This window comes from Prionailurus viverrinus, chromosome A2 (assembly GCF_022837055.1).
Source record: "Prionailurus viverrinus isolate Anna chromosome A2, UM_Priviv_1.0, whole genome shotgun sequence".
Classification (NCBI taxonomy): domain Eukaryota; kingdom Metazoa; phylum Chordata; class Mammalia; order Carnivora; family Felidae; genus Prionailurus; species Prionailurus viverrinus.
Window position 1 is genome coordinate 94,985,236 of NC_062562.1, and position 25,102 is coordinate 95,010,337.

General features: G+C 40.8%; 1 protein-coding gene across 9 annotated transcripts in view; it reads left to right on the plus strand.

Annotated features, from left to right (window-relative positions):
- The window catches only part of CDK14 (cyclin dependent kinase 14), a 704,495-nt gene that overhangs the window by 457,598 nt on the left and 221,795 nt on the right, over window positions 1-25,102 (plus strand). For all 9 annotated transcript variants that reach the window (XR_007146446.1, XM_047830949.1, XM_047830989.1 and 6 more), the window contains one exon: window positions 19,017-19,080. Coding sequence is in view for 8 of the 9 variants with exons in the window: in XM_047830949.1 (XP_047686905.1) it covers window positions 19,017-19,080 (64 nt within the window). In the remaining variant the exon portion in view is untranslated. The remainder of the gene's footprint in view (window positions 1-19,016; window positions 19,081-25,102) is intronic.

Sequence of the window (25,102 nt, forward strand, 5' to 3'; positions counted from 1 at the left end):
TGTGAGGCAGGAATCCAGGCATGCTTAGCTCTGATCATGGTCTCACAAGGCTGGAGTCTGGGTGTTGGCTCAGACTGTATTCCTTTCTGGAGCTTGGGATCTTCTTTCAATTCCATGTGATAGTTGGCAGAACTCAGTTCCTTATGATGGTAGGAAAGATGTCCTCACTTTCTTGCTGTGAGCCAGGGGCTGCTCTCTGGTAGTAGAGCCCCCCATAGTTCCTTGCCTTGTGGTTTCCTTGTAGTTCCTCTCACAACATGGCAGCTTGCTTCTTCAAGGCCAGTGGGAGAATCTCTCTCCAGTCTACTCTCTCTCCAGTCTACCAGGATAGTCTTACATAACATAACATAACATAACATAACATAACCATGAAAATGACTCTCCTCCCATCTCCATTGTCACATACCGTGGACTAGAAGCAAGTCACAGTTTCTGCCTGCATTCAGTCAGAGAGGTTTATACAAGGGCATGATTAATTGAAGGTCATCTTAGAATTCTTTCTGCCAGAACATGTGGCATACTTAATCTCTCTGTGTCTCCATTTCCTCATCAGTAAAATGGGAGTGACTGTAGTGATATCTACATCATCAGATGGTTTTGAGGATTAAAGGAATTAATAGAAGGAAATCACTTAGAACAATACCGACTACAGAGAAATGTGTATCTGAGTAGCTATTTTTATTATCTATAAAATGTGAGGATTTTGTTACTTTGTTAGGTGATTTTTAAGATACCTTTTAGCTCAAACATTTTATGATTTTGTTATAATACAGTATAATGCAAAATTAAACATGGATAAAAATATCGCTGACTAAAAAAAGGAAAGCATAATATCAGGACAAGTTGAAATTAAGCTAAATAGATGATATGGTTCAAGGAGGCAAGAGTCATTCTTCCTTTATGTTGTCATCAGTACAAAAGCCATGAAGTACTTCATTATTTGAAGTTTTGTGTGTTGCCTTGACAAGGAATCTTTGGAAGGACACAAGACCCTCTAAACAAATACTGATTTGTAAGAAACTTTTCTCCTTTGATCACCATACTGTCCCCTAAATTAATTGAAGCCTGTGGTCTCAAATAAACAATTGGATGGTGCGACCAGATTCTAATACAAAGTTTGAATACAGCTGCTAGTTCTGTATTTGAGATGTAGTGTGTGAATGGCTTTTTTTTTTTTTTTTAATGTTTATTTGAGACAGAGAGAGACAGAGCATGAATGGGGGAGGGTCAGAGAGAGGGAGACACAGAATCCGAAACAGGCTCCAGGCTCTGAGCTGTCAGCACAGAGCCCGACGCGGGACTCGAACTCACAGACCGCGAGATCATGACCTGAGCCGAAGTCGGCCGCTCAACTGACTGAGCCACCCAGGCGCCCCTGTGAATGGCTTTTAACCAGACTTGTTTAAACAAGAATAATTGGAACAATGCAGCTCCTGATTGCCCTCTCCCACCCGCACAGGCCCATGAAGAGAGGACCTTATGGTCATCTCTCCAAGGTGCTTGACGCAACAGGAAGGGTCCAGATCTTGCTGTTACTGCTTCCCCTGCCAAGAGCCACTGATGAAAACTGCTTCTCTCCAAGCAGGCAGGAAACTGCTTGAGAGTGGGAGGTGTTGGGTCTGTAGATCAACTCCATGTCCTGTCTCTTTGGATGATATACTCTGTCTGGAGTGATAAGGAGCCAAGAGTCCACTGTAGTAGTTGTTTATATAATTCATACTCTGAGTGTTTATGTTCTGTATGTAAGGGTCCATCATTTAGAGTTTTCTCAACAGCAGCACTGTTGACCTTTTGAGCTGGATATTCTTGGTTGTAGGGGGCTGTCCTCTGCATTGTAGGCTGTTTAACAGCAGACTTGGTCTCCATCTGCTAACTACCAGTGACGAGCCCTCCCCCAATTGTGACTACAAAAAAATGTGTACAGATGTCACCAAATGTCCCAATACATTTTATATATCTATTTATTTACATAGTTATCATGAATTTTTAAAAAACAATTAAAACATGCATAATTTTTTTAAAGCTCAAACAGTACATAATGGAAAAAATATAACCACATCTCTTACCCTGGTACCCCAGCACCAGGTTTCACTCTCCAGAGGCAAACATGTTACCATTACTTATGTCATAGGAGATCTCTGGGGATTGCACTGTAATTTATACACATGCAGATATGGATACCTAGTTACTATAAGACACACAGACTTGTATATTTTTATTGGCAATTTTTTTTTTTTAATTTGAGTTCAAGATGTAAAGAAGATGACAGGAATGAATCGCTTTTAGTTTGTTTCTGTTGTATTTTTTAAAAAGCTTGTCAGCTTTTTCTGGACTGATATATGGCCTCTTAAGAAGAATTATTTCCTGCACAGTGAGAAGCAGCATCCCCTTAACTTATTCCCTTGGCCTCTGGAGCCTCTCACCATGATCTGTTCTAAGACGGATGCTGTGTGGCAGTAGGGAAGAACTCTTTAGGGCATCAATATTTTAAGGCCTCGAAGTAGACATTTTTCATCTCATGAAACAACCAAATCCTTCAGAAGTGCTAACACCCGGTTTTTTGCTGGGAGTATGCGCACTGTGTTTTTTATTGATCCCCTTGTCCTTTTGAGGACACAACGTACTTCATGAGATTGTATTTTTCACATTACAGCACCACCTTCTCACACAGTAGGATACGATGTCCTTATCAAGTCTCATTCATTTATCAGTACGCATGATTTACTGTTTTCATAACAAGTGCATCTGCTCCATGAATCTGCTTCCTATATTGTTGGGGGCTAAACTTCTGGTTTGATTTTTGTTGGTCACAGTGGTGGTGGTGGTGTTCCCAGACGGCTGATTTTCAGAACTTCCACAACACTTATAATCATTCAGGGAAAATTTTTCAAAAGGATCATTCCTACTCCTGGCAAAACTGAACGAGCACTCTCACACTCCTGATGGGATTATAAATGGACAGGATGAGTCTATGGAATAAATCAGAAAAAAATTTAAGTCATATTTTGGCTTAGAAACTAGATTTCTCAAAGATGCTAAATAGTCACAAGGACATAAAGGTTTCTGAATAGAACCCACAATGGGGAAATGCCTAGACAAATTATTTTATTATTATTACTACTGTTATTATTACTGTTAACTAACAAAGCACCATGGTAATTATCTTTTATGCATTACCTCATTTAACTCTCACAGTGTTGTGAAATAGGTGTTGTTACTATCCCATAACTGTAACAGGAAAGTGTATCTGAGAGAAGCAAAGCAACACATCAGGATGATAATGATTATGATGATAGTGATGATAGCAGTAGCAGCTAACTGTCACTGTCATTTGTCACATGGTATGCTAAGTACTTTACATGTATTAACCTTATCTCGTTTTCCGACCAACAACCCAAAGAGGTAGGCACTGTTATCCCCGCTTAACAGAGGAAACTGAGGCATGGGGAAGTCAACTAGAATAAAAGAGGTTAAATTACAGCTTTCAAAATATTTCAGTTGGGATTTGAGTGCAGATGGATTGATCTCAGAGGCCACACTCTTGTCATTGTGCCTACCAAGATCCTGTGGTTGGGTATGTGAATGGCAGACCAACACCTAAGCCCAGATCTGGTGGACAGTCTGTTAATCACTGAGCAGTATAGCTAATTAGTTAAGCTAATTTCATGTGATGGATTGTCTTGTATCGTGTGGTGTGACTATTTACTATCTTCAGAGGTAAATGGGGTAAACACGTGACACACAGAGGTTATCAAGGATAAGGAAGAAATGAGTTCAGTCATCATATTAGGATTATATTCCCAGTTTCTGGCACTCTCCAAATACCTCTTCCTAGTTTAGTAGCAACCTGAGTACTTAATGTTCTCATCTTCCATGTATGCCCCTCTGAAGCCCATATTTGTGCACATTCCTTCTACCCAGCCAGCTAAGAGTTTTCTACCCTCCCTTCACTCCAAACACAGTGTAGCCTGGCCTCAAATGCAATTTTGAATGATTTTAAAGTAAGTTAAGAACTGGGGATATATGTCTTGAGGTGTTTGGGGTGCTCATTTGCATCACCACTGGCATCATCTTCAAAAAGTGAGGTCTTCTTGGTCAGGGGTGGGAGGGTCTGTGTGTTTTCAAAGTATTTGTTTCTAATCTAGTAGCTAAGCTTTTCATAGTGCATGTTAAAAAGAGGATCAGATTCTGTTACATATTATGAACATACTATAACAAATCTGAATTGCCTTGCACCGTACTCTATTTGTACCCACCACTTTGTTCAGATCTCTTAATTCCGAATACAACGACAGAACCACCTATTAAGGAGGAGATGGGTATCTACCAAAGGATTGTCCAAAGATAGAAAAATAAATTTTCAGTGGCATCTTGGGGAAACCTTGCTCATCAGTTCAAGTAGGAGGTGGTTTAAGGCTTACACAGTGAATAACTTAGTAGAAGACAGTGAGTGTTAGGACTTCGGTCTGGTCTCATTAAATTGCACTTATGCAAGCATGGTACATGAGGTGAAAAAAGTGCTGATGATGATGTATCTGGTTCTTGGACCCAGGGTGGTTCTTTAAGGGACTGCAGATGACCTTGATCATATGGTTGCTGCCTCCTTTTGACAAGGCTAGTAGGTGAAAGAAAGACATAATGGCTCTGTCTGTAAATTACAATGTAGTCTGAAAGACATCTACCAAGGACAACCTTGTCCAATTAAGAGTGAGCTAACTGCCTATACACTATCTTTAAAGCAATATAGGAAAATAAGAGTGGCAGTGAGCATTTTTTTCCTTTATGAGTTTTATATATACTAAAAGAATGAGTCCACAGCACTCCAGGTGGCAGTGCCATTGGCCAGAAATCCTAATTCTTTATCTTTCAAAAATGCCTACCACCCTCAGTCTCTGTTCCTCAACTTGTTGCCTTCTGAGCCTATCATAATGATAAGGAACAGTAAGGCAGATGTGGCTGAATATTAAAAAACCTAGGTGAGCTTTTCGAAAGGATTGTTACCTACCTTTTTAGTGAACATGGTCATTAGAAGATTTTGTGCCCTGGTTAGACTGGCCTTTTTGCTCCTGTTTGTTGACCAGCAGTCTTGCAAGGCTGTTCTTTGTCCCCTGCAGCCTGTTAGCAGGATGACAGGGGCACAGCACAGAGGGGATGATGGATGAGATGCTGCCTTCTTGAGAGTCTAAGGAGGCCACACCATGTCAATGTCCAGACCCCTAACTTTTAGAAAAATCGATCCTTTGCTGAAAATAATAAGCTACCTTTGCAATGTTTTTTTGATGCATTAATCCAGATGTTTTGAAGGTATAGATGGCACATTTAGTCCATGGCAATAAGTGTTTGAAAAAAAAAAACTGATTAAGGGGTGAGGAGGAATTAGGCATCTGTATGCTTTAATATGAATCTTCTGGCTGATTCATATATAACCCACAATGCGTAACTGTTGTAATTTCTAGTTATTGGAAAATAATTGCCAGATATACCATTGATGCATCAGTGCATGAAAATATAATGTGAACTTAACCAGATAGCTCACAATAAGCTAAGCTGATGCTGATGAGGCTAAATTAACACCAGTTTAAAATTTAAACTTAAGCATAACAGCAATTGAAATTTATAACCAATTTAACATTGGTTAACCATGTGGGTGACCAACCCACAGCTCAGTGTTGTCCAGAGAACCACAGAACCCCCCCTCTCTCAGTGTACCAGTGGTTGTCAGGAAGATCCAGCGTTGTCAGAACTTGAGTAGCAGCCATGCTTCCTGAGACGATGCCTCATTTTCAACTCTAAGTAATTTACTAATTGTAGATTATGAATACCAGATTTTGACCTCAGTATTCTAAATACCGGTTCTTGACCCACTGAATCTGTTACAAGTCAGTAGCCCATTTGTAGGTGAAAGTCTATGGGATTGCATGTCAATTGCCAAGAGAGTAGGAGTGGGACTGCCTTCCTGAGCAGCAGTAGGCCTGGGGGGCCCAGTGGATATAGGCTGATCATAAACGTCACCCTTTATCAGGGATTGTCTTTTCCATAGTTGTATCCTAGCTTCTGGCATAGTCCTTGGCAAAAACAGGTTCCCAGTAACTTTTTATGAATAATACATAATATATATATATATATATATATATATATTTTGAAATCATGGTTAAATTATAGTTCAGTAGTTACATTGTATAGCTATATAGTTAAACTATAGTTAATCATACTTAAATAGTATATATACAGTTGCAAAAACCGTAATAAAATACTGTAAATGCAGCACATTCTATAGAACTATCTTGACCTAAATTTTTTAACAGCCTTCCTGCCAGTAAACTTAGCAGAGGTTTAGTTGTAACCCACACATTCCTGCATACCCCATTCAAAGCTCTAAAAATAACAGCATCTTTTTTTGGAACAGGTAAATGTATAGATTTCCTTTGGTAGGCAGGCTCTGACCTACATACTTCCAATAGAAGCACAGCCTTCACTCCCAGTGCAGCGTGTGAGGCTTTGTCCTGCTCTCCTGCTCCCCACCACCGCAGACACAGCAACATGGGAGAGGGGAAACCTCCTTTCAAAGCCCTCCACCATTTCCAGGGGCTCTCTCTCCAGTGCCCCACTCTAAGCGCAGGAAGGCGTCTCCATGAAAGAAGAAGTGAACAGGTAGAGAGGAGAAACGAAATCCAAGCCTGTCCCCCGGCAGAGACACCCTGCGGGCAGCCTGCAAACCCTACCTTGCTGTTGCTCCCCATTAACCCAGTGCTAAAAAATGCAGAGAAAATGATTCACTTTCTGACCACCCCATACCCCTTCCAGTGTTTGTCACTTCTCTCAAGCCACACAGCTCCCTTTCCGTTCTTGGCCTCCATCTCCAGCCAGGCACCTCTCTGGGCTCGGAAGCCTCAGGCCAGTCCGTTCTTTCTCCTCTGCCCCGGAGTTGCTGCCTCAAGATAGAACTTGGGGAGTCTCAGGGACGGGGGCCCTGTCCTGCTTCCTGGCCACCTCCATATGAAGAGTTGCGGTTGCCACGCTGGCTGCATTTTTATTGGAAATGCTGGTGTATGGGCCGGTTCGGCTCTGTAGTGTTTTTTCGATTTCTTATGAATATAACAGCCTTCTGTGCATCAGCCACCACATAGAGAATCATTTCTTTGGGGACATATATATTGTGAGTCCCAAGCAGCTCTCAAACTGTTAGAGAACAATTCCATTTTAGGTGCCGATATTTAATTTTTGCATTCAGGAATTTTATAGTCCTAAAGGGAAAAGATCACTGCTAAGCTTTCACCTTGCCATTTTTACCTAATGCAGTTTTCTTTTCTGAATGCTAGGCAGACTGATCAATAACATAAATGCTCATCAGTAAGAGAGTGGATGAATAACATGCCAGGAACATTATAATTACACAAGAGTCTGGATGAATCTTAGCAATATAATGTTAAGTGTTGGAAGAAATTCCAAAAGATTAGCTATGGGATTATATCCTGAATATAAAATTTTAAATAATTAAAATAAAAATACTCTATAATCCTTATAAGGACAATAGAATGATATAAAAACAAAAGGTAGAGAATAATGAACATGATTCAAAGTGCAACTTACCTCAGGTGGGAATGGCTGGATGATTGCATGGGGCCTGAGCTACCAGATTAGATGTGGCTGCTGGTAAATAACCTATAGTCCTTGTCTGGGGTGGTGAGCTCATAGGTGCTTATTACATTAATTAAAACAAAATTCTGTGCACTAGGTTTAAAGAAAGAAAAAATAAATAAATACACCCTTTTTTCCTCAGTGTGAGGAATAAGCAATTCTATTATTTTTGTCAGGTTGGAATAAGAATGAGTGACAAAATCAGTTTTGTTAGTAAATAGCTGTGTGGAAATATCTTTGACTTTGAAACCAATCTAGGTATGCCCAGTGGGTCAGCAGGAGCACAGCAGCGCTTAGTTAGTGAGGATGCTTGGCTGAGCACCCAGCTTTGGTCTGTTGGTCTTTGCTGGTCTTGCATACATAAATTGCTTTTAGAGTCAACAGAGATGAATTAACCTATTAATAATGTGCTGGCATCTGAGTGATGATGTGGGAAGGGCACCAGATACAAATCCAGGTTGTGTCCTGGTGCTGTTTTTCTCTTCTAGGGGACCTATCCAGATCAACCTTCTTTGCAGTATAGTTTTCTCATCTGTGAAGCAGCTAATATTGTCCTATTTTATTGGGTTGGTCATAACTCATCAATTAATAGGTGTGAAATTGCAAATAGTACAGCAACTTACGCGAGGTTATTATTGCTGAAAGTAGACATGTTCCCATAGCTTGTTCTTTTACTGTGTGTCTTGTTTGTATAAAATACCCATTTTGATTATCAGGTATAAATAATATTTTGTAAATGATAATTTTACTCTGGAGTAGGCTGAATAAGGAACACCTAAAAATATCAGACCCTAATCTCTGTACCTGTAATTTTACCTTATTTGGAAAATAGGTTTTTATATATGGAATTATATTAAGGATTTTGAAATACAGAGATTAAACTAGATTATCCAGATGGGACTTAAATGCAGTCATCAGTATCTGCATGTAATCTTCTAAAACATACTTAAGGATGTCAGAGTTTCATAGTGTTACAAATCAGTTCGGTAGCTTTGCCATTTTTAATTGTAATTTAATAAAAATGAATATTTAAAATACTACATTTTTAGGGGCGCCTGGGTGGCGCAGTCGGTTAAGCGTCCGACTTCAGCCAGGTCACGATCTCACGGTCCGTGAGTTCGAGCCCCACGTCAGGCTCTGGGCTGATGGCTCAGAGCCTGGAGCCTGTTTCCAATTCTGTGTCTCCCTCTTTCTCTGTTCATGCTCTGTCTCTCTCTGTCCCAAAAATAAATAAACGTTGAAAATAAAATTTTTTTAAATACTACATTTTTAAAAATTTTCTTAACGTTTATTTATTTTTGAAAGACAGAGCATGAGCGGGGAAGGAGCAGAGAGTGAGAGAGACACAGAATCCAAAGCAGGCTCCAGGCTCTGAGTTGTCAGCACAGGGGCTTAAACTCATGAACCATGAAATCATGACCTGAGCCGAAGTCGGACACAAATGACTGAGCCACCCAGGTGCCCCCCAAATACTCCATTTTTGAAGACAAAAGCTGCAGTTTTGCATCTTTGTGTCTCCCTGTAGTCAGCACATTGCTTTGTGCACAGTTAATGCTCAGAAAATAGGAAAACTACTTTCATTCGAGAAAAAGAAAAAGGTGATCCATTTGGGCCTGCGGTATGTGTCATATATGACACGTGTGTGTATCGTAGAATTTTAACTGGCCTCAAGTTTACAGCTGAAGTTAAGAGCATCAGTGGATTGTTGTGTTAAGCCTGTTTCCAGAAATTATTCTAATCCTCTTGCCATAAGAAACACCTAGGCTAGGAGACTGTTAAAGTGAGGACAGGAGAGCAGGTGTGGGGGATGAGCTCCAAGGCACAGAATGCCGAGCCAGTCTCATGAAATCACCGTCATCTGCAGCAGCTCCTGATGAGGTGCCAGCACCGCTGAACTGGAAGTTGCCCACGACCCACCCCCCTTTCCAAAGCCTACCTGAACAGATAATCTTACCTAGGTGCTCTGGATGAAGGTGTACCTGTGACCAGAATTTCCTCTCTACTGCTTGTGCCTTTTAGGTTGAAAAATCCAGGTAGAACGTACTCTTTAAAGCAGCGTTTCTCACATTTCACCCATGGTTCTTGTTGAGTTACAGATTCTGATTCGTCAGGTCGCGAGTGGAGCCTGAGCTGCTTTCTGCAGGTGGTGCTGATGCTGCTCGTTCATGGACCATGTTTTGAGTAGCAAGGCTCCAGCATCTGGGCTCCTGCCTCCGGGTCCCTCTCCCTGGGTTCATTTTTCCACATTTCATGCCGCTGCTTCTTCAGTCAGCCTCACTGCATTGCACCTGCTTGGCAACATTGCCCTCCTCCAGCCTCTGCAGCCTCCACCCTCGGGGTCCTGACCGGCATGCACGTATACTTCCTTCACTGGGGCTCCCACAGTGCACAGCTGGGGACTGACAGGCTGAAGCCTTGTCAACGGTAACATCACTCAGTGAAAAGAAGGGAAAAGCAGTTGAGATGAGAGTGAAATCCATGAGGGAGTCAGGGTTTAGGGAGACAGGGAATAGAAACAGTAGGAGAGAAGGAGGAGGGGGAAGAATGAAAATTTAGTTAGAAGAAAATATATTTTAAATGAGCTGCTCTCCATGCAGAATGCTCCAGTGAAGAGCGTTTTCTGGAATAGTGTCAAATTTATTTTTTTAGTTCTCCTCTAATTTGTCTGACAACCAGCTGCTTATTCTGTTCATTTATCTGCTGAAAATCTTGTGTGGCCCTTTGGATCCAGGCAGAAGACTTAAAAAAAAATCTGTAAACCATCTAACAACCGAGGGCCTCTGAGAGATGGCCTGGTTAGATTGGACCAGTCAGTTCCAGCCCTTGCTGACATTAGAATCACCAGAGAGCTTTAGAAAATTCCTCATACCTAGGCTACAGTGCCAGCCAGTTAAATCAGAATCATTGGGGTGGGTCCCAGTCCTTACTGTGTTTTTTAACGTGTTTTTTGTTTGTTTGTTTGTTTTTATGCCTCCCAGATGATTCCATGGGCAGCTAAGCACCCCAAGCCAGACCTTTACCTTCTAGCAGATGAATTGAATTCACTTTAAGTAGAAATCAAAGAGCTGTCCTTTATTTATTTCGGTTCCTTCCCATCTGAACCCTTGCCATGTTGAAAACTCTGCACAATATTTTGGAAACACCATCTCTTTTAATTCAGCAGTTGAGCCACTGATTAAATATTCAAGCAGCTTTCTGAAGCTCCAGTCAGCTTTTCATTTTCTCAGTTTAGTGGCTCCCCCTGCTGGCCCTTCTCAGTAAAGGTTGCTGCTCTGCAGAATCCTACTACGGTTCTGACCTCTGAAACACAGCCCAGAATCACAGCATCTTAAGGCAGCTTTTCTAGTCCCACATACAACCTGTATGCCATTGTCCATTGCCAAAAATGAACAGTGTAAAGCCCTAACCCCTTGCCTAGTGGCACTGTATATAAAGCCTGGGGAATGAGGGAAGAGAGGCTCAATCTCTGTATGTGTGCATATCCACACACATACACATATCATATACGTGTATACACACACTACATACATGCATGTATCTGCTTATCATGCTGCCAGAAAAGATTCTGATATCAGCCATTGATTTTTTCTGGTTCTCTGCAAAATAATTAATATTGATACTTACTTTGGATAGAAAATAGGGAAGGAAAGCTTTCATCCATATTTTCTCTACCCTCCTTCATCTACTCACACCCTTTTCCTAATCAACTTGCTTCTCCTTATCTATCCTGCAAGTTATCATTATGGCCACATAAAAACAAAGGTAGATGTAAATTCATAATCTAATCTTGTAAACTATTGGTTGTAATATTGTATCACAATTTTACCACAGATAATCCTTGTGTCAGTGGAGGCAGAATTCGATCCTTATTATATCTGAATGCAGAATATAGTGCAGTCCAATGCTCAGCTCTAATTAAACCTCATAAGGCTGCCATTACAATTTGTACAGTTCTTATCATTAGCATGCCCTTCTTTGTTGTATATTAATATCTTAACCCACTGGCCATTGTTTTCCAGCTGACTCAGTACCGCATAGATCAGTCCCCGATTGACATTGCAGTACTTGATCTGTTGGAGGTGATGTTCCAAACCATTTCTTTGTCATCAAGGGTAAACATTTCCAAGCCACCTATGGGACATATGTCCACCACCCCTTGACCTTTCTGGGTACATCCTGTAGAAGACAGTTATTTATCTTTGTCCCTTTTCCCAGGCAACACCTGGCATTGGCACAGCAATCCAGATGTGCTGACTAGTATGATTCAGTGATTTAATCTGTACTAGTGGTTTCTCGCTATAGAACAATATTACCACAAACTTAGCCACTTAACACACATTTGTCATCTCAGTTCTGGTCGGTCAGGTATCCAGGCGTGGCTTAGCTGGTGCTCTGCTTCAGGTGCTTACAGGGTTGCAATCACGATGTCACCTGGGCCTGCAATCTTATGGATTGGATTCACTGGGACTAGGGAAGGATTCACTTCTAAGATCACGTGGTTGTTGACAGCATTCAGTTTCTTGCGAGCTATTAGACTGGGGGCCTTGAGTTTTGTTGGCTATTGTCTGAAGCTACCTCCAGGTCTTTGTCTTATGGCTTTCCCAGCACGACTGCTTGCTCCCTCAAAGCCAACAAGGGAGAGAGTCTCCCAGCAAGATGATGGCTGGCATCCTACACGTTGTAATCACAGAAGTGACATCTTCTCACTTTTGCCATATTCTGTTGGTTAAAAGCAAGTCACTGGTTCCGTCCACAGTCCAGGGGAGGAGTGTAAACACCAGCAGGCAGGGATTTGGGGGCTATCTTAAAGTCAGAATACTCCAATCTCCTTTCATTTCCACCGAGTGGTCTCATAGAATTTGTACTCAGCTAAAAACCATGAGTCCTTGGTTATACAAATTGTTGCCTGCTAAGTCTTTCCATCCCAAACAAGTAATAGAACCTAGGTCCCAGACTTCATGTTTATTGCTATTAGGTGTTCCTGTGTTGGGCTTGTCCAGTTGTTCCTACCTGATTAAATATTTTTTAATCCTGGCTCAGCCTTCAGAATATTTCATATCTTTTTTTTAATTTTTTTAACGTTTATTTATTTTTGAGACAGAGAGAGACAGAGCATGAACAGGGGAGGAGCAGAGAGAGAGGGAGACACAGAATCTGAAACAGGCTCCAGGCTCTGAGCTGTCAGCACAGAGACCAATGCGGGGCTCGAACTCACGGACCATGAGATCATGACCTGAGCGGAAGTCGGACGCTTAACCGACCAAGCCACCCAGGCGCCCCAGAATATTTCATATCTTTCCTATTGTGTCATCTGAGCACATTCTTCTCTGATGTTCTTTAAGTCACTGATGAAAATGGTGAAGAAGTTGGTACCTGGCCCCGCGTGTGTGTGTGCAAGTGCGTGTGCATGTGTGTCTATGTGTGTGAGTGTATGTGTGTTTTGGACTGGAAGAGAGAGGAGAATGAAGAAGTCCTCGTTCCTCATACCCATAACCTCTGAAGTCTGGGCCATGTTATCATTTAACACCATCTGAGCCACGTTGCTCTTTCAGATCCTCCTGGGAGTGAGATAGTACAGCTCTGAAGAGCATAGTCAAACTAATCTGATTTTGAATCCCAGCTCCACCCACTTGATAACTATTTTTCCTGATAGAGCGCACACAGGAAGGAGGAAAGTTAGGAAGTTCTTTTTTTCTGTGGGTCATCTTTGAACTTTATGCCATCTGTTCCAGAGTGCAGTGTGTAATAGCCAAGCTCAGTTCTGCTGAGTTTCTTCACAAGCTTCATTTAGGACTTCTCACTGAGGGATCATAAAAAATCTTCCAGAACTTGGGGCGCCTGGGTAGCTCAGTCACTTAAGCATCTGACTTAGGCTCAGGTCATGACCTCATGGTTCATGGGTTCGAGCCCCAAGTTGGGCTCTGTTTTGACAGCTCAGAGCCTGGAACCTGCTTCTGATTCTGTTTCCCTCTCTCTCTGCCCCTCCCACACTTGTGTTCCATCTCTCTCTCTCTCTCTCAAATAAACAAACATTAGGAAAAAAATCTTCCAGAACCTAAAGTAGGACAGCTGTGAAGCACTTGTTATTTTAGAGATGTTGTATGTTATGTATGGACTTTCAGAGTTGAGGTTTAAAAGCCAAACCAAAGCCATTTGGTTGTTCTCCATTGCCTTAGATTCATTGCTAAGTCAACTTGAAATCGCCAGCACTGCCACAGAATGCCCAGCTCACACAACTGCAAACCCAAAAGTGGGAGTCCAGCACGTTCCACATTGCCCCATTAGCACATACTTGTGTGAGCCAGTTTTATCTTGATTGGCCAGAGTTGGTTGGCCAGATTTATCCTGATTGGCCAGAGTTCCTCTGTGCCAGAGTCTCTGTGAAAGACTCCTCTGACCTCTTGGCCAGGAAAATCATTAACAGTCCTTGTTCTGCATAAACCCTGGGTGTTCTTCAGGAAAAACCTATGGACCCATTTTTAGCAGCCCTGGGATCTATACAAAAGCAGAAACTGGGAAATGTGGGAATTCGTGGAACTGTTAAAAATTTGGAAGGGTAAGTAAGTATTTCTGACAAGCACTAGTTCTTGAGCTCTTAGCTTTTGAACTTTAGAATCTGCTTTTCTTCTGTTACTTATAAAGTAGGTATTTCAGCAGAGAGACCCTCTTTTTTCTCAGCATCTTCCTCTGCTCATCATAGAGGCCAACGTGATGGGTGGGATCTATGCTGGACCCGTCAGTGTATAAGTAAGCCCAGAAGAGTTAAGTTTGGGGTCATTAAATCATAGTTCATCAGGGTCAGACAGTATAAACCTCTACTGAGAAGGTGAGATTGTCCCTTGTTTTTCTTAACAGATGTTAAAAGTCCAGGAAATCACAGAGACACCCTTCTGGAAACTGTGTATGCATGAATATAGGGAAGTAAGACCATTTTGTAGCTTATACTTTGGCATTTACTTTCTATTACCATAAATATGCTAAAGAGTTCCACATGTTTTTCTCGATTTTAATCCCTCTCCTGAGATCTGTATCTGTATTTCCAGCAGCTCTTTACACATCCCTACCTTGATCTGCAGACCTTTCTACCATTTAATAAGGTCAGAATTAAACTCATTTCCCTCACCCCCAAACCTGCTTTATCACCTACATTCTTGATTTTTAACTAATAGCTTCTTATTCCCTATAAAATGGCTCTTAAGTGGTAACAAGTACATTTTACATCATGACTCACAACGCACACATATACATATACGTGCACAGATATAACATGAATAAGTTTCATAAAACAACATGCATCTTTAACATATACGTTGTTACCTTCTGATATTATCTGTTGTTTTCATCTTTATAAAAATGCTGATGTCAACACTGCATGAAATTTACAGCCCCCCCCCCCCCCGCCAGGGGTCATGTGACCTGCAGTCTGAAAAAAACCTGAGACTGAGATAAAATGCAGGCCCCATTTATTCGGTATCTGGCCCTAGCCTCCCATTCCATAACCCAGCCAACAGTCCAGTGACACCAGACTTCACTCTGTAGCCCAGACACGCCATTCACTCATTCGGTCAGCATTTACTGAGTGCATATTTGGTGCCAGGCACATAGTAGACACTAGGGATCTAAAGATGAATACTGCTCTCTCCACTCTGATGTCTACTGTGCAGTGCGGAGATAGACCAGTAATCTAACAATTGTAAGGCCGCGAGTAGGCCATGTAAGGAGACTGAACAAAACCCTCAGAGATCACAAGGATCACAGCATGCAATGTGGACCAAAAATGCCAGAAAGTCTTTCATGATCCCATGAGCTGAAGCTAGAAAAAGAAGTAGGAGTTAACCTGGCCAGTGGTCGGCAGGGCATTCCAGAAGAAGAAGCCACTGTGAGAAGGCATGGAGGCACGAGCAGCATGAGAATTTGGAGAACTGAAAGTATTTTGACACAGCCTTTCCTTATAACCAGAGTCCTCTGCTGTCCCCATCCCCTGCCCCTATGCCCCTTCTCTGTACTTGGCCAACCAATACTCAATGTTCCCATGTCGCTTTTCTCCCTGGCCCCAGGGGGACTCAGGCACACCTCCACTCTGGACTGTCACCTCCCTCTCCCCAAACTTCTGAGAAAGCACTTGTGTTGAAGGCAGCCCATTGTTGCCCCAGTTCAGCTGCCTCACTGGAGGCAGACTCCAGGCAGAGCCCCAGTCTCATCCTTCTGTCTTCTGTGATGAACACAGTAAATGTTAGCCTGTGAAGAGATGAACCAATGAAGGAACAGGGCAATGTACCAGCCACAGGCACAGATTTCAGGGGAAGCTGCTTAAATGACTATGTAGAAGACTTTTTAACGTATGGCATGTCTGTCATTTGAAAACTGAAAGCCCCTCAGACCTTATCAATCTGCCTATTTACAGATGTGGGACCACATCTGAAATGTTGATGGTGCTATTTTCTTCTGCACTGTATTTGCAAAAGATTACTTTTTACTTTTAGAGAATACCTCTTTTTCTAACTTAAAAGTGTCTTGGTGGGCACCTGGGTGGCGGAGATGGTTAAGCGTCTGACTCTTGGTTTCAGCTCAGGTCATGTCTCATGGTCATGAGATCAAGTCTTACATCAGGCTCTGCACTGACAGCCCAGAGCCTACTTGGGATTCTCTCTCTCCCCCTCCTCTGGTCGGTCTCTCTCTCTTTATCTCTCTCTCTCTCTCTCTCTCTCAAACTGAACAAATAAACTTTAACAAAAAGTGTCTTAGTCAACTAATATAAATGAAAATCTGACATCAGAGACAACATACACCCACTTTCTTCCGAGCACACATAGCTTTTCATCTGTAACCATACCTTTAACCTAGATTGCCTTCCCAAAAAGGCTTTCACAGGAAGCAAGACTGATTTTTAACTCTTGTTTTCCTTTGCCCACTTTCTGTCCACATTGTATTTCTTGTGCAAATGGCCCAGGAGTTGTAGGCAGGAAGAAATTGAGGTGTGTAGTCTCATCAGTCAGCACTATAATAATTATTTTTTAAAAGTCTTACGGATTTTCTCTTTGCAGATGACTTTTATGAGACAGCCATAATATTTGATAATCACTTTGAAACAGAACACTGGGTATGGACAGGAATAGTGCCTATGAAGAGGTTTTGGTAACACAAACAGGTTTTGTAGAAACAGGTATAGTCAGGGTCATACCCCTATCTTTACTAAGAGTGAGAGAAAAAGGTTCAAGTTCTGGCTGGATTTTCTGTTGCTTTTAAAACCATTAGAGGGTCTGTGTCATATGTGATGGATTGGTTGTGATCAAATCATGGTTTTGAGCTGAAAGTTCCTCCCTTTAGTTGCTAACGTCCTTCACGACTTTCTTGCAGATTTTAGTGGAAGCTCAAAGTGGAGCATCACTCAGATGAGCTGTGTGCACTGGTTGTCTCCCTGTCTTGAAATAATAGCTGGAATTAGTGGGGGAAAAAGGGGAGAAGTACTGGGGCACCTGGTGACTCAGTTGGTTAAGCATCTCGCTCTTGATTTCAGTCCAAGTCATAATCTCATTGGTTCACGAGTTTGAGCCCTATATCAGGCTCTGTGCTGACAGTGAGGAGACCTGCTTGGGGTTCTCTCCCTCTGCCTCTCTGCCCCTCCCATGCTCTCTCTCTTTCAAAATGAATAAATATATTAAAATACTTAAAAAAATTTTTTTAATGAAAAATAAATTTTTTGAAAAGAAGAGGAAGTGCCTTTTGCAGACACTGTTACTGCAGTAGTTCGTGTCAGACATGGTGTCTTTGTCTCCTTTCCTATCTTACAACCACTCCCCCCCCACCCCCAGCCCTCTTGACTGTCTCCCCACCGCCCACCCAGCCCATCCATAGTGTGGCTTTCTTTGTGTAGATGTGCCTATTGATGTTACTCTTATTTAGTGCTTGCAAAAATTAACCAGTTACAGTTAAAAAGAATAATATTATCTCATTCCAGAACCCAGATTCAGTGTTTCTGTGGGGGAACGTAATAATGTATTTAATCCTGATTCACTAGAGTAGGAAGCGGTGAGTGAAACACTCACTGTATGTGCGCCACCCTTTGACATGACAGCCCTGTCCCCTACTAAATAAATACATAAATAATCAGAGCTCTGTATTTCCTTATTGCCTAGGAGTACATGCTAGTCCTCAGATAAAGTAGAATATCTTAATTTCCTTCCATGATCTCTGTCATTCCTCCTCTTTTGCCAGCTTCTGGCTTTATCTCTTGCCCTTCCTAACCTGTTACATTGTTCGTGTTGGTCCATCATAGTTTGAGTTAACATACAGCATGTGGCACTGACTCCCCTGAACATGGAGGTGGTCACTATATTCTCCCCCATGGCCAGTGCCTCCCTGACCTGACCCTGTTTTCTGGGGGTACTTTGAGTAATATATCTAGTACTTACATAGTGCTTACTCATGCCGGGTAGTGCTCTCGCCACAAACGAGGTAGATGTTGTCATCCCCAGTTTACAAAGGAGGAAACTGAAAGTTCAGTTCAGTGAGGAACCTCTGTGAGGCTATTTCTTGCCCATGATCACATGACTAGTAAGTAGGGGAGCAAGGAATTGAACCCAAGAAATCTGTCTCCAGGGGTGAGCTCCTAACCCTCCAACTCCACTGTTGTCAATCTGTGATTTACCGTGATCATGGAGTGTAACAGCGACCGCTGGTCGACCTGAATGTTCACATGGAGCGAACCCAGTTTTATGTGAGCAGCGATTGCCCTTCAGCCAGATCAAACATCGTGGTGATAGAAAAATAGATGGAGAAAGAAGGTGAAAATGTGGATGAAGAGAGGAACATGTGTAGGGAGGGCCGTATTTGGGGATGAGGAAATCCTAAGCCACATAAACATGTTAACTGAAATGAGCAATATGGCCATTAGAGAATGAGTGTCCCAAGCTGTCTGTCCTGCTTCTTTGAAACATTGTGATGCTTAGACAGAGGATTTGGGGGAAGAAATGACAGAATTCTTACAACTGTTAAATGATCAGACATCTGATACTGGAGTGAAGGACAAAAGCTCATGCAGGAATCATGAGGCACATACACATACTGTGTTCAGCTCTGTGGAGCTAATAAATTATCATTTGAGTCCTTAGCCTACCCAGTAAGTTTGGAGTTGATAAAACGCAACAGATTAAGCTTACTGTGTTCAGCTGCATTTGTTCAAATGCAGACATTCATCTTGGGTGGCTCTTTAGTTTTTAGTTTGGGGTTTGTTTGTACTGAAATAAAATCCCTGGCACACGATCATGGAAAAAAATCCAGAGTTTCATCATATGTAGTGTACTGTTTTTCTACACTGGAGGGTTTTGAGTGCTTTGGAAATAATAAGTCTGTTTCCACAATTTCCTGCTCTCTACCAGGTTCTCGGAACGCCAAATGAGGACACGTGGCCTGGAGTTCATTCTTTACCACATTTTAAGCCAGGTATGTTTCATTAATTACAAATGACTAAGTGCTTCCTCTGTGCATAGTAGATAGATACGTGTTCCCCCTCAAGCGTATATATTATACCTTGAAAAATCCTGGTTACTTGCCATTGTGTATCTGCCTATTAGTGGAGGTGCCCTTTTGTTTTTACAGTTTATTTGTCTGTAAAGATGGAATTAATGGCATTCCTCATGAGAGATTTTCACCGTATGTACCTCCTTTGAGTTGACTGGCTAATCTTAATGTAACTATTTTGTCATCAGACTAACATCAATGTCTATAAAACAAAATTTAAATCAGGGTACTATGATCAGTCTGCGTGATTCCTTATAAAAATACTAGGAAAAGAATTAAATTGTAAAAACGAAAACTTTACATTTTGATTTGTTTTTTAAAAACTACTGATATACAGTAAATTAGTTTGAGTTTTAACATACAAAATGTTTTGAATGTCTGTTGGACAGGATGCAGTCTTTTTTTAGTGTAAAATATTTAAACCTCTGAACTGGAAAATCTGAGAAAAATGCCAAACCTTTAAAATAAATTGTCATTTTTTTCTTCACCAGTAGGTGGCAGTGAAGAAACTTTCAGTTCTAATGATTGCACTTTAGAGAAAGAATCTGAAACGTGGTAATTTAAAATTTTTATAGGACACATGAAAAGTTTGGAATTGGAAATTTAATGAAAATCAATGGTGTGAATTATTGGGTTTTTTTCTCTTTTCTCTGTTACAAAACATAGATTATAAAGTGCAGACCTACAATAAAATTCCTGAAAGGGATTTTATAGAAGATCTAATAGTCCATTATTTTATGAGGAAAAGAACTATGAATAATTTCTGTTATGGGAGCCAAGTTTATTCTCTTGCTCCTCTTCCCCTTTTTTTGGTAACCATCAGGAATAAATTATCAATCCCAAAGAATGACTGAGTTAGGAAACTATTTTTATTCTCAGTATTTTTCTTCTGAAAGTACAGTGTGCTGAGAATTCTTCTATCTTCTTGGGCTGCCCCGAGGACTCTTTGTACTCTTACTGAAAATTTTAAGTTAGTTTCTATGTTCTGAAAGACTATAGAAACTTAACAATTTAAGATGGATTTTTTTCCTTCTTTTTTTTAACCAAGCGAGAAGTACCCTTTAACTGCTCCAGCTGTTCCTAATGGAATCTGAGAACACGGCTCTTTATAAATGTTCCAAATGTGGGCTGTGAAAGAAGGTTAGCTTCCCCATGTTGGTATCTAAAATCTCAAGTCCTAGGAAAATAAAATAGAGGAGAATACAAAAAGATTTTAAATAAGTGAAGTTAGATGCAGAGAGGAGTAATTAAGACAGTCATTTTGGCCTGCCAAGTTTCTGCACTAGAAAAGATGGAGTAATATGTTTATTTTGGGGTGACTAGAATTAATCGTCATCAACAAGGTACAAAAGCATTTATTAAATGTGTTCTGGAAAGTACTATGATGTAGTGCAAGTTAGGCTAACAGATTGGGAACTTTATGAGATCAGGGACTGTGCATAGTTCGTATTTTAGTGTTCAATAAATATTTGTTGCCCTGAATTATACTCAGTGTTTAAAACAGACACTCTTTATATGACTTTTCGAGTGTAGAACATAGATAAATTAAGATAGTGTGTGTTTAAGTTATTTAATGTTATGTACAAGTGTCAAGACAGACCATACATAAAAGGTGACAGGGAACCAGAAGGACACATTTAGATGGTAAAAGGCATGGGTGCTGGAAACAAGAAAGATATTCCACGCAAAGCTTGGGGCTTGTGGATAAGAGTAAACCTGGGGACGTCTGGGTGGCTTAGACCGACTCTTGATTTTGGCTCAGGTCATGAGCTCAGGGTTTGTGAGTTAGAGCCCCAGGTTGGGCTGTGTACTGTCAGGGCAGAGCCTGCTTGGGATTCTCTTCCCTCTCTCTCTGCCCCTCCCCTGTGTTCTCAGTCTCTCTCTCAATAAATAAACTCAATCAGACCATCAGGGGAGTCCTGGTCTCTGACTTCCTGGACCTCCTCCTCCAGGGGAAGAAGAAATGCATTCCTAGAGGAGAAAAATACCAGTGCTAGGGGCTACCTGCCCCCGCCCCCCACTCTGTAACTCCTTATACTACCCCCAAAGAGTGCCTTAGAAAGTCAGAGGGAAAGCAAAAGAGCTTGAACCTTAGGGATACACTTTTAATAGATTTTTTTTAGATCAGTATTAGCCTCATAGCAAAATTGAGCAGGATGTACAAAGGTTGCTCCTATATGCCTGTCCCACATACACACCCATTATCAACATCTCCCACTAGAGTGGTGCTTTTGTTACAGTTTGATAAACCTAAACTGACACATCATTATCATCATCCAAAGTTCATAGTATACATTGGGGTTCACTGTTGGTGTTGTGTGTTCTGTGGGTTTGGACCAATATATAATGACATGTATGCACCATAATAGTATCCTATAGAGTAGTTTAACTGCCCTAAAGATCCTCTGTGCTTTGCCTGTCCTTCCTCCCTAACCTCCTAACCCCTAGCAACCACTTTTTAAATTTATTTTTATTTTTTTAAATTTTTTAATGCTTATTTATTATTGAGAGACAGAGAGGGGCAGAGCATGGGTATGGAAGAGGCAGAGAGATGGGGAGACACAGAATCCAAAGCAGGCTCCAGACTGTGAGCTGTCAGCGCAGAGCCCAATGCGGAGCTCGAACTCACAAACTGCAAGATCATGACCTGAGCTGAAATTGGACACTTAACCAACTGAGCCCACCCAGGTGCCCCATCACTTTTTTTAAAATTGTCTCCATAGTTTTGCCTTTTCCAGAATGTCATAAAGTTGAAATCATACAGGGTGTTGGCTTTTCAGATTGGCTTCTTTCACTTAGTAATATGCACTGAAATTGTCTTCATGTTTCCTCATGGCTTGATTTCTTCTTAGTGCTAAATATCCCATTATCTTGATATATTTCAGTTTACTTATCCATTCACCTACTGAAGGACACCTTAATTGTTTTAAGTTTTGGCAGTTATGAATAAAAATGCTATAAATACCTGTGTGCAGGTTTGTGTATGGACATAAGCTTCCAGCTCGTTTGGGCAGCTACCAAGGAGTGTGGCCACTAGATCATACATACTTGGCTTAATTTTTTAATAGCTAATAAATTTAAGCAACTCAAGATATCAAATAATATGAAAAAGAAGATGCAAAGCCTTCCCAACCCTGTCTGCCATCCTCCCACTTCCCCAGAACCACTGCCCCCACCACAGGCCCCCATTTTATTACTTTCCAATATTAAACACAATTTTGGGTCTTTCTTGTCTCATGAATGCATCCTGTAAGTCTTGTCCTATTATTGTATAGAGGAAGCCAGTGCATTGTTTTCCATTGTATGGATTGAACCAATTCCCTCCTTATCGACATTTGGGTTGTTTCCAGACTTTTGCTATTATAAATATCACAACCCTGTACATATATGTATATGTATATGTATATATACACGTATATATGTGTGTGTATATATATATATATATATATATATATATATGTATATATACATATGTTGCATGCATGCAGGTATATCTTGAAGGATAAATTACCAGAGGTAGGCTTAAATATCAATACATATACAAAATTGTAATTTTGAGCACTCTGTCAAATTGCTGTCCAAAGAAATGGTGCCAGTTGGCCAGCAATATATGAGATATATACATAATATAATATATTACCAGCAATATATGAGAATGCTGCTTCTCCATTTCAGAATTTTTAGAGTTTGCCAGTCTGTCAGGTGACAAACGGAATCTCAACACAACTTTTAATTTCATTCTCCTTTTTATATGAGGTTGAGCATCTTTTCATATGTTTGAAGATCACTTTAATTTCCTTTCCTGTGAATAGTTAATATCTTTTACCCAATTTACACTTGAGTTGTATGTTGTTTTCTTATCAATTTCTATGGGTTCTTTACATATTGAAGAAAGCAATTTTGAAAAGAATTCTCACTCTCATATCTTACTTGACTTGCTTAACTGAATAAATTTTGCCTCATGAGAACAAAAGCTATGGTGGTTTAGAACAGTGCAGTCATTACATTTTTTAAAAGATCAGTTGCTATTAGAAATATATGTACAAATTTCTATATATGTACCTTTTAAGAAAACTGTTTTCAAATGAGTTATTTTATAGCTATGATCAAGGTCATGAATAAAAGCTACAAAGTTGCATCTCTTGCTTTTAACATATTCTACTCTAATTACCTAAAAGGCCTTTTTTGTTATTGTTTTTTTAAATTAACTTATCCTTATAGTTAACTTCTATAGAATAAGTCCAATTTCTTTATTTATTCAACAATATTTATTGAGTACCATGTGTGTGGCTAGGGAGTGGGGATATTGCAGTGAAAAAAAACCACACAAGATCCCTGACAGATAGGAGACACATGTAATACATAAAATATATAGTATACTATGTGGCAGTGAGTACTCTGGAGGGAAATAGAGGAAGAAATGGGGGCACTTCACAATTTTAAATTTTAATGTAATCAAAGAAGACCTCGCTGAAAAGATGACATTTTACTCCAGGACATGAGAGAGAGAGGGCCACGAAAATATTTGCAGGAAGAACTTTCCAGACAGAACAGCAAGTACAAAGAGGTCCTAAAGTGGGAAGAGGAGAGTATAAAATCAGGTCAGACACAGCAAGTACTGTGCTAATAGGATTCCATCACCATGTACTCTGAACCAGATAGAAAGTGCTGGAAGATTTTGAACAAGTCTGCACACGACCTGGATTGTAGTTTACTAAGATTACCTTGTCTCTTGTGTTGAGAATGGGGGTCCAGGCACAAGCAGGGAGACCAGCGAGGAGACTGTGGCAGGAGTCTAGGAGAGAGATAAAATGTGCCATGAATAAAACCACGTTACCTTCTCAACTTCTTGGTTTAGGAGAGAACTTAACATGGTTTTCCCTTGGAAAGTATGGCAAAACTAGAGAAACATTTTTAAGAACAATTGCCAAAATACTAAAAGAACAATTGGGTAACATCTGGGTCTTTTTCTTTAGTATTCAGCCTGTATATATCCTCTTCTGCTCTTAACATTTCTGCTGACACCAAATTCCTCAACCTCATTCCTTAACCTCCTATGGGAATTTGCTTATTCCCATAGCAACCAGGCAGCCAGGACAGGCCACTGCTGCATAAAATAAATAAGTCAATATGTAACACACACGTGCACACACTTATACATACACGTTTGTGTTACATATAATAAGGAGTCTAACTGTGGGAGGTGCTGTTTTTCCATCGTTTCCTTCTATTTAAATTTCTCTTCAAAGAAGTGGGAAGTGAGTCTGTTGCTTTGAACCTATTGCTTTCCTGTTTCTTTTCCCTCAAAGAAAAGTTCTGTGGTTCTGTGGTATATGGTCTAAAAGTAGGGATCTCTCCGTCCCCTTTTTCCTTCCTCTCCTCCGTCTCCCTCTCTTACATCAGAGTGTCTCCTTTTATCACCATGCTCAGACGCTTGCTGAGGGCCAGCCTCAGAGGCAAGAGGTTATTCTTAGCACTTCAGTAATTCTCTCGTGTCTGATTATATTAGATTCATCAGAGGCCAAGCCCCATTCCCTAACACAAAGTAAAAGCCCACTGTAAAACTAAGACAATTTTCGCTTCGCTTGTTTCATAGTTACCCGTTAATGGGATACTTGCACACAAGGCTTTGTGCCTTGGTTTCCCTCTGAGATAGTAAGAAGCTTCCCCACATGAATCCCAGGATCACTTTCTCCTGCCTGCCTCGCCTACCACTCCTTTGCTTTGACAGAGGCAACATGGTTTATAGGTCTCCGGTGAAATGATCCCTGAAATTCTTTGTTATATAAGACAGAGTTAGCATTACGGTTTTTAAAAAACACGTCGCATACATATTTGATGGGTTGTTTTATGCTTTGCAGGTTTGTGATAATCCTAAATCAGGGTAGAACATAGGTAGACATTGGAGGCTCTCCAGGCTGGTGGAATCGGCATGGGTGACTGG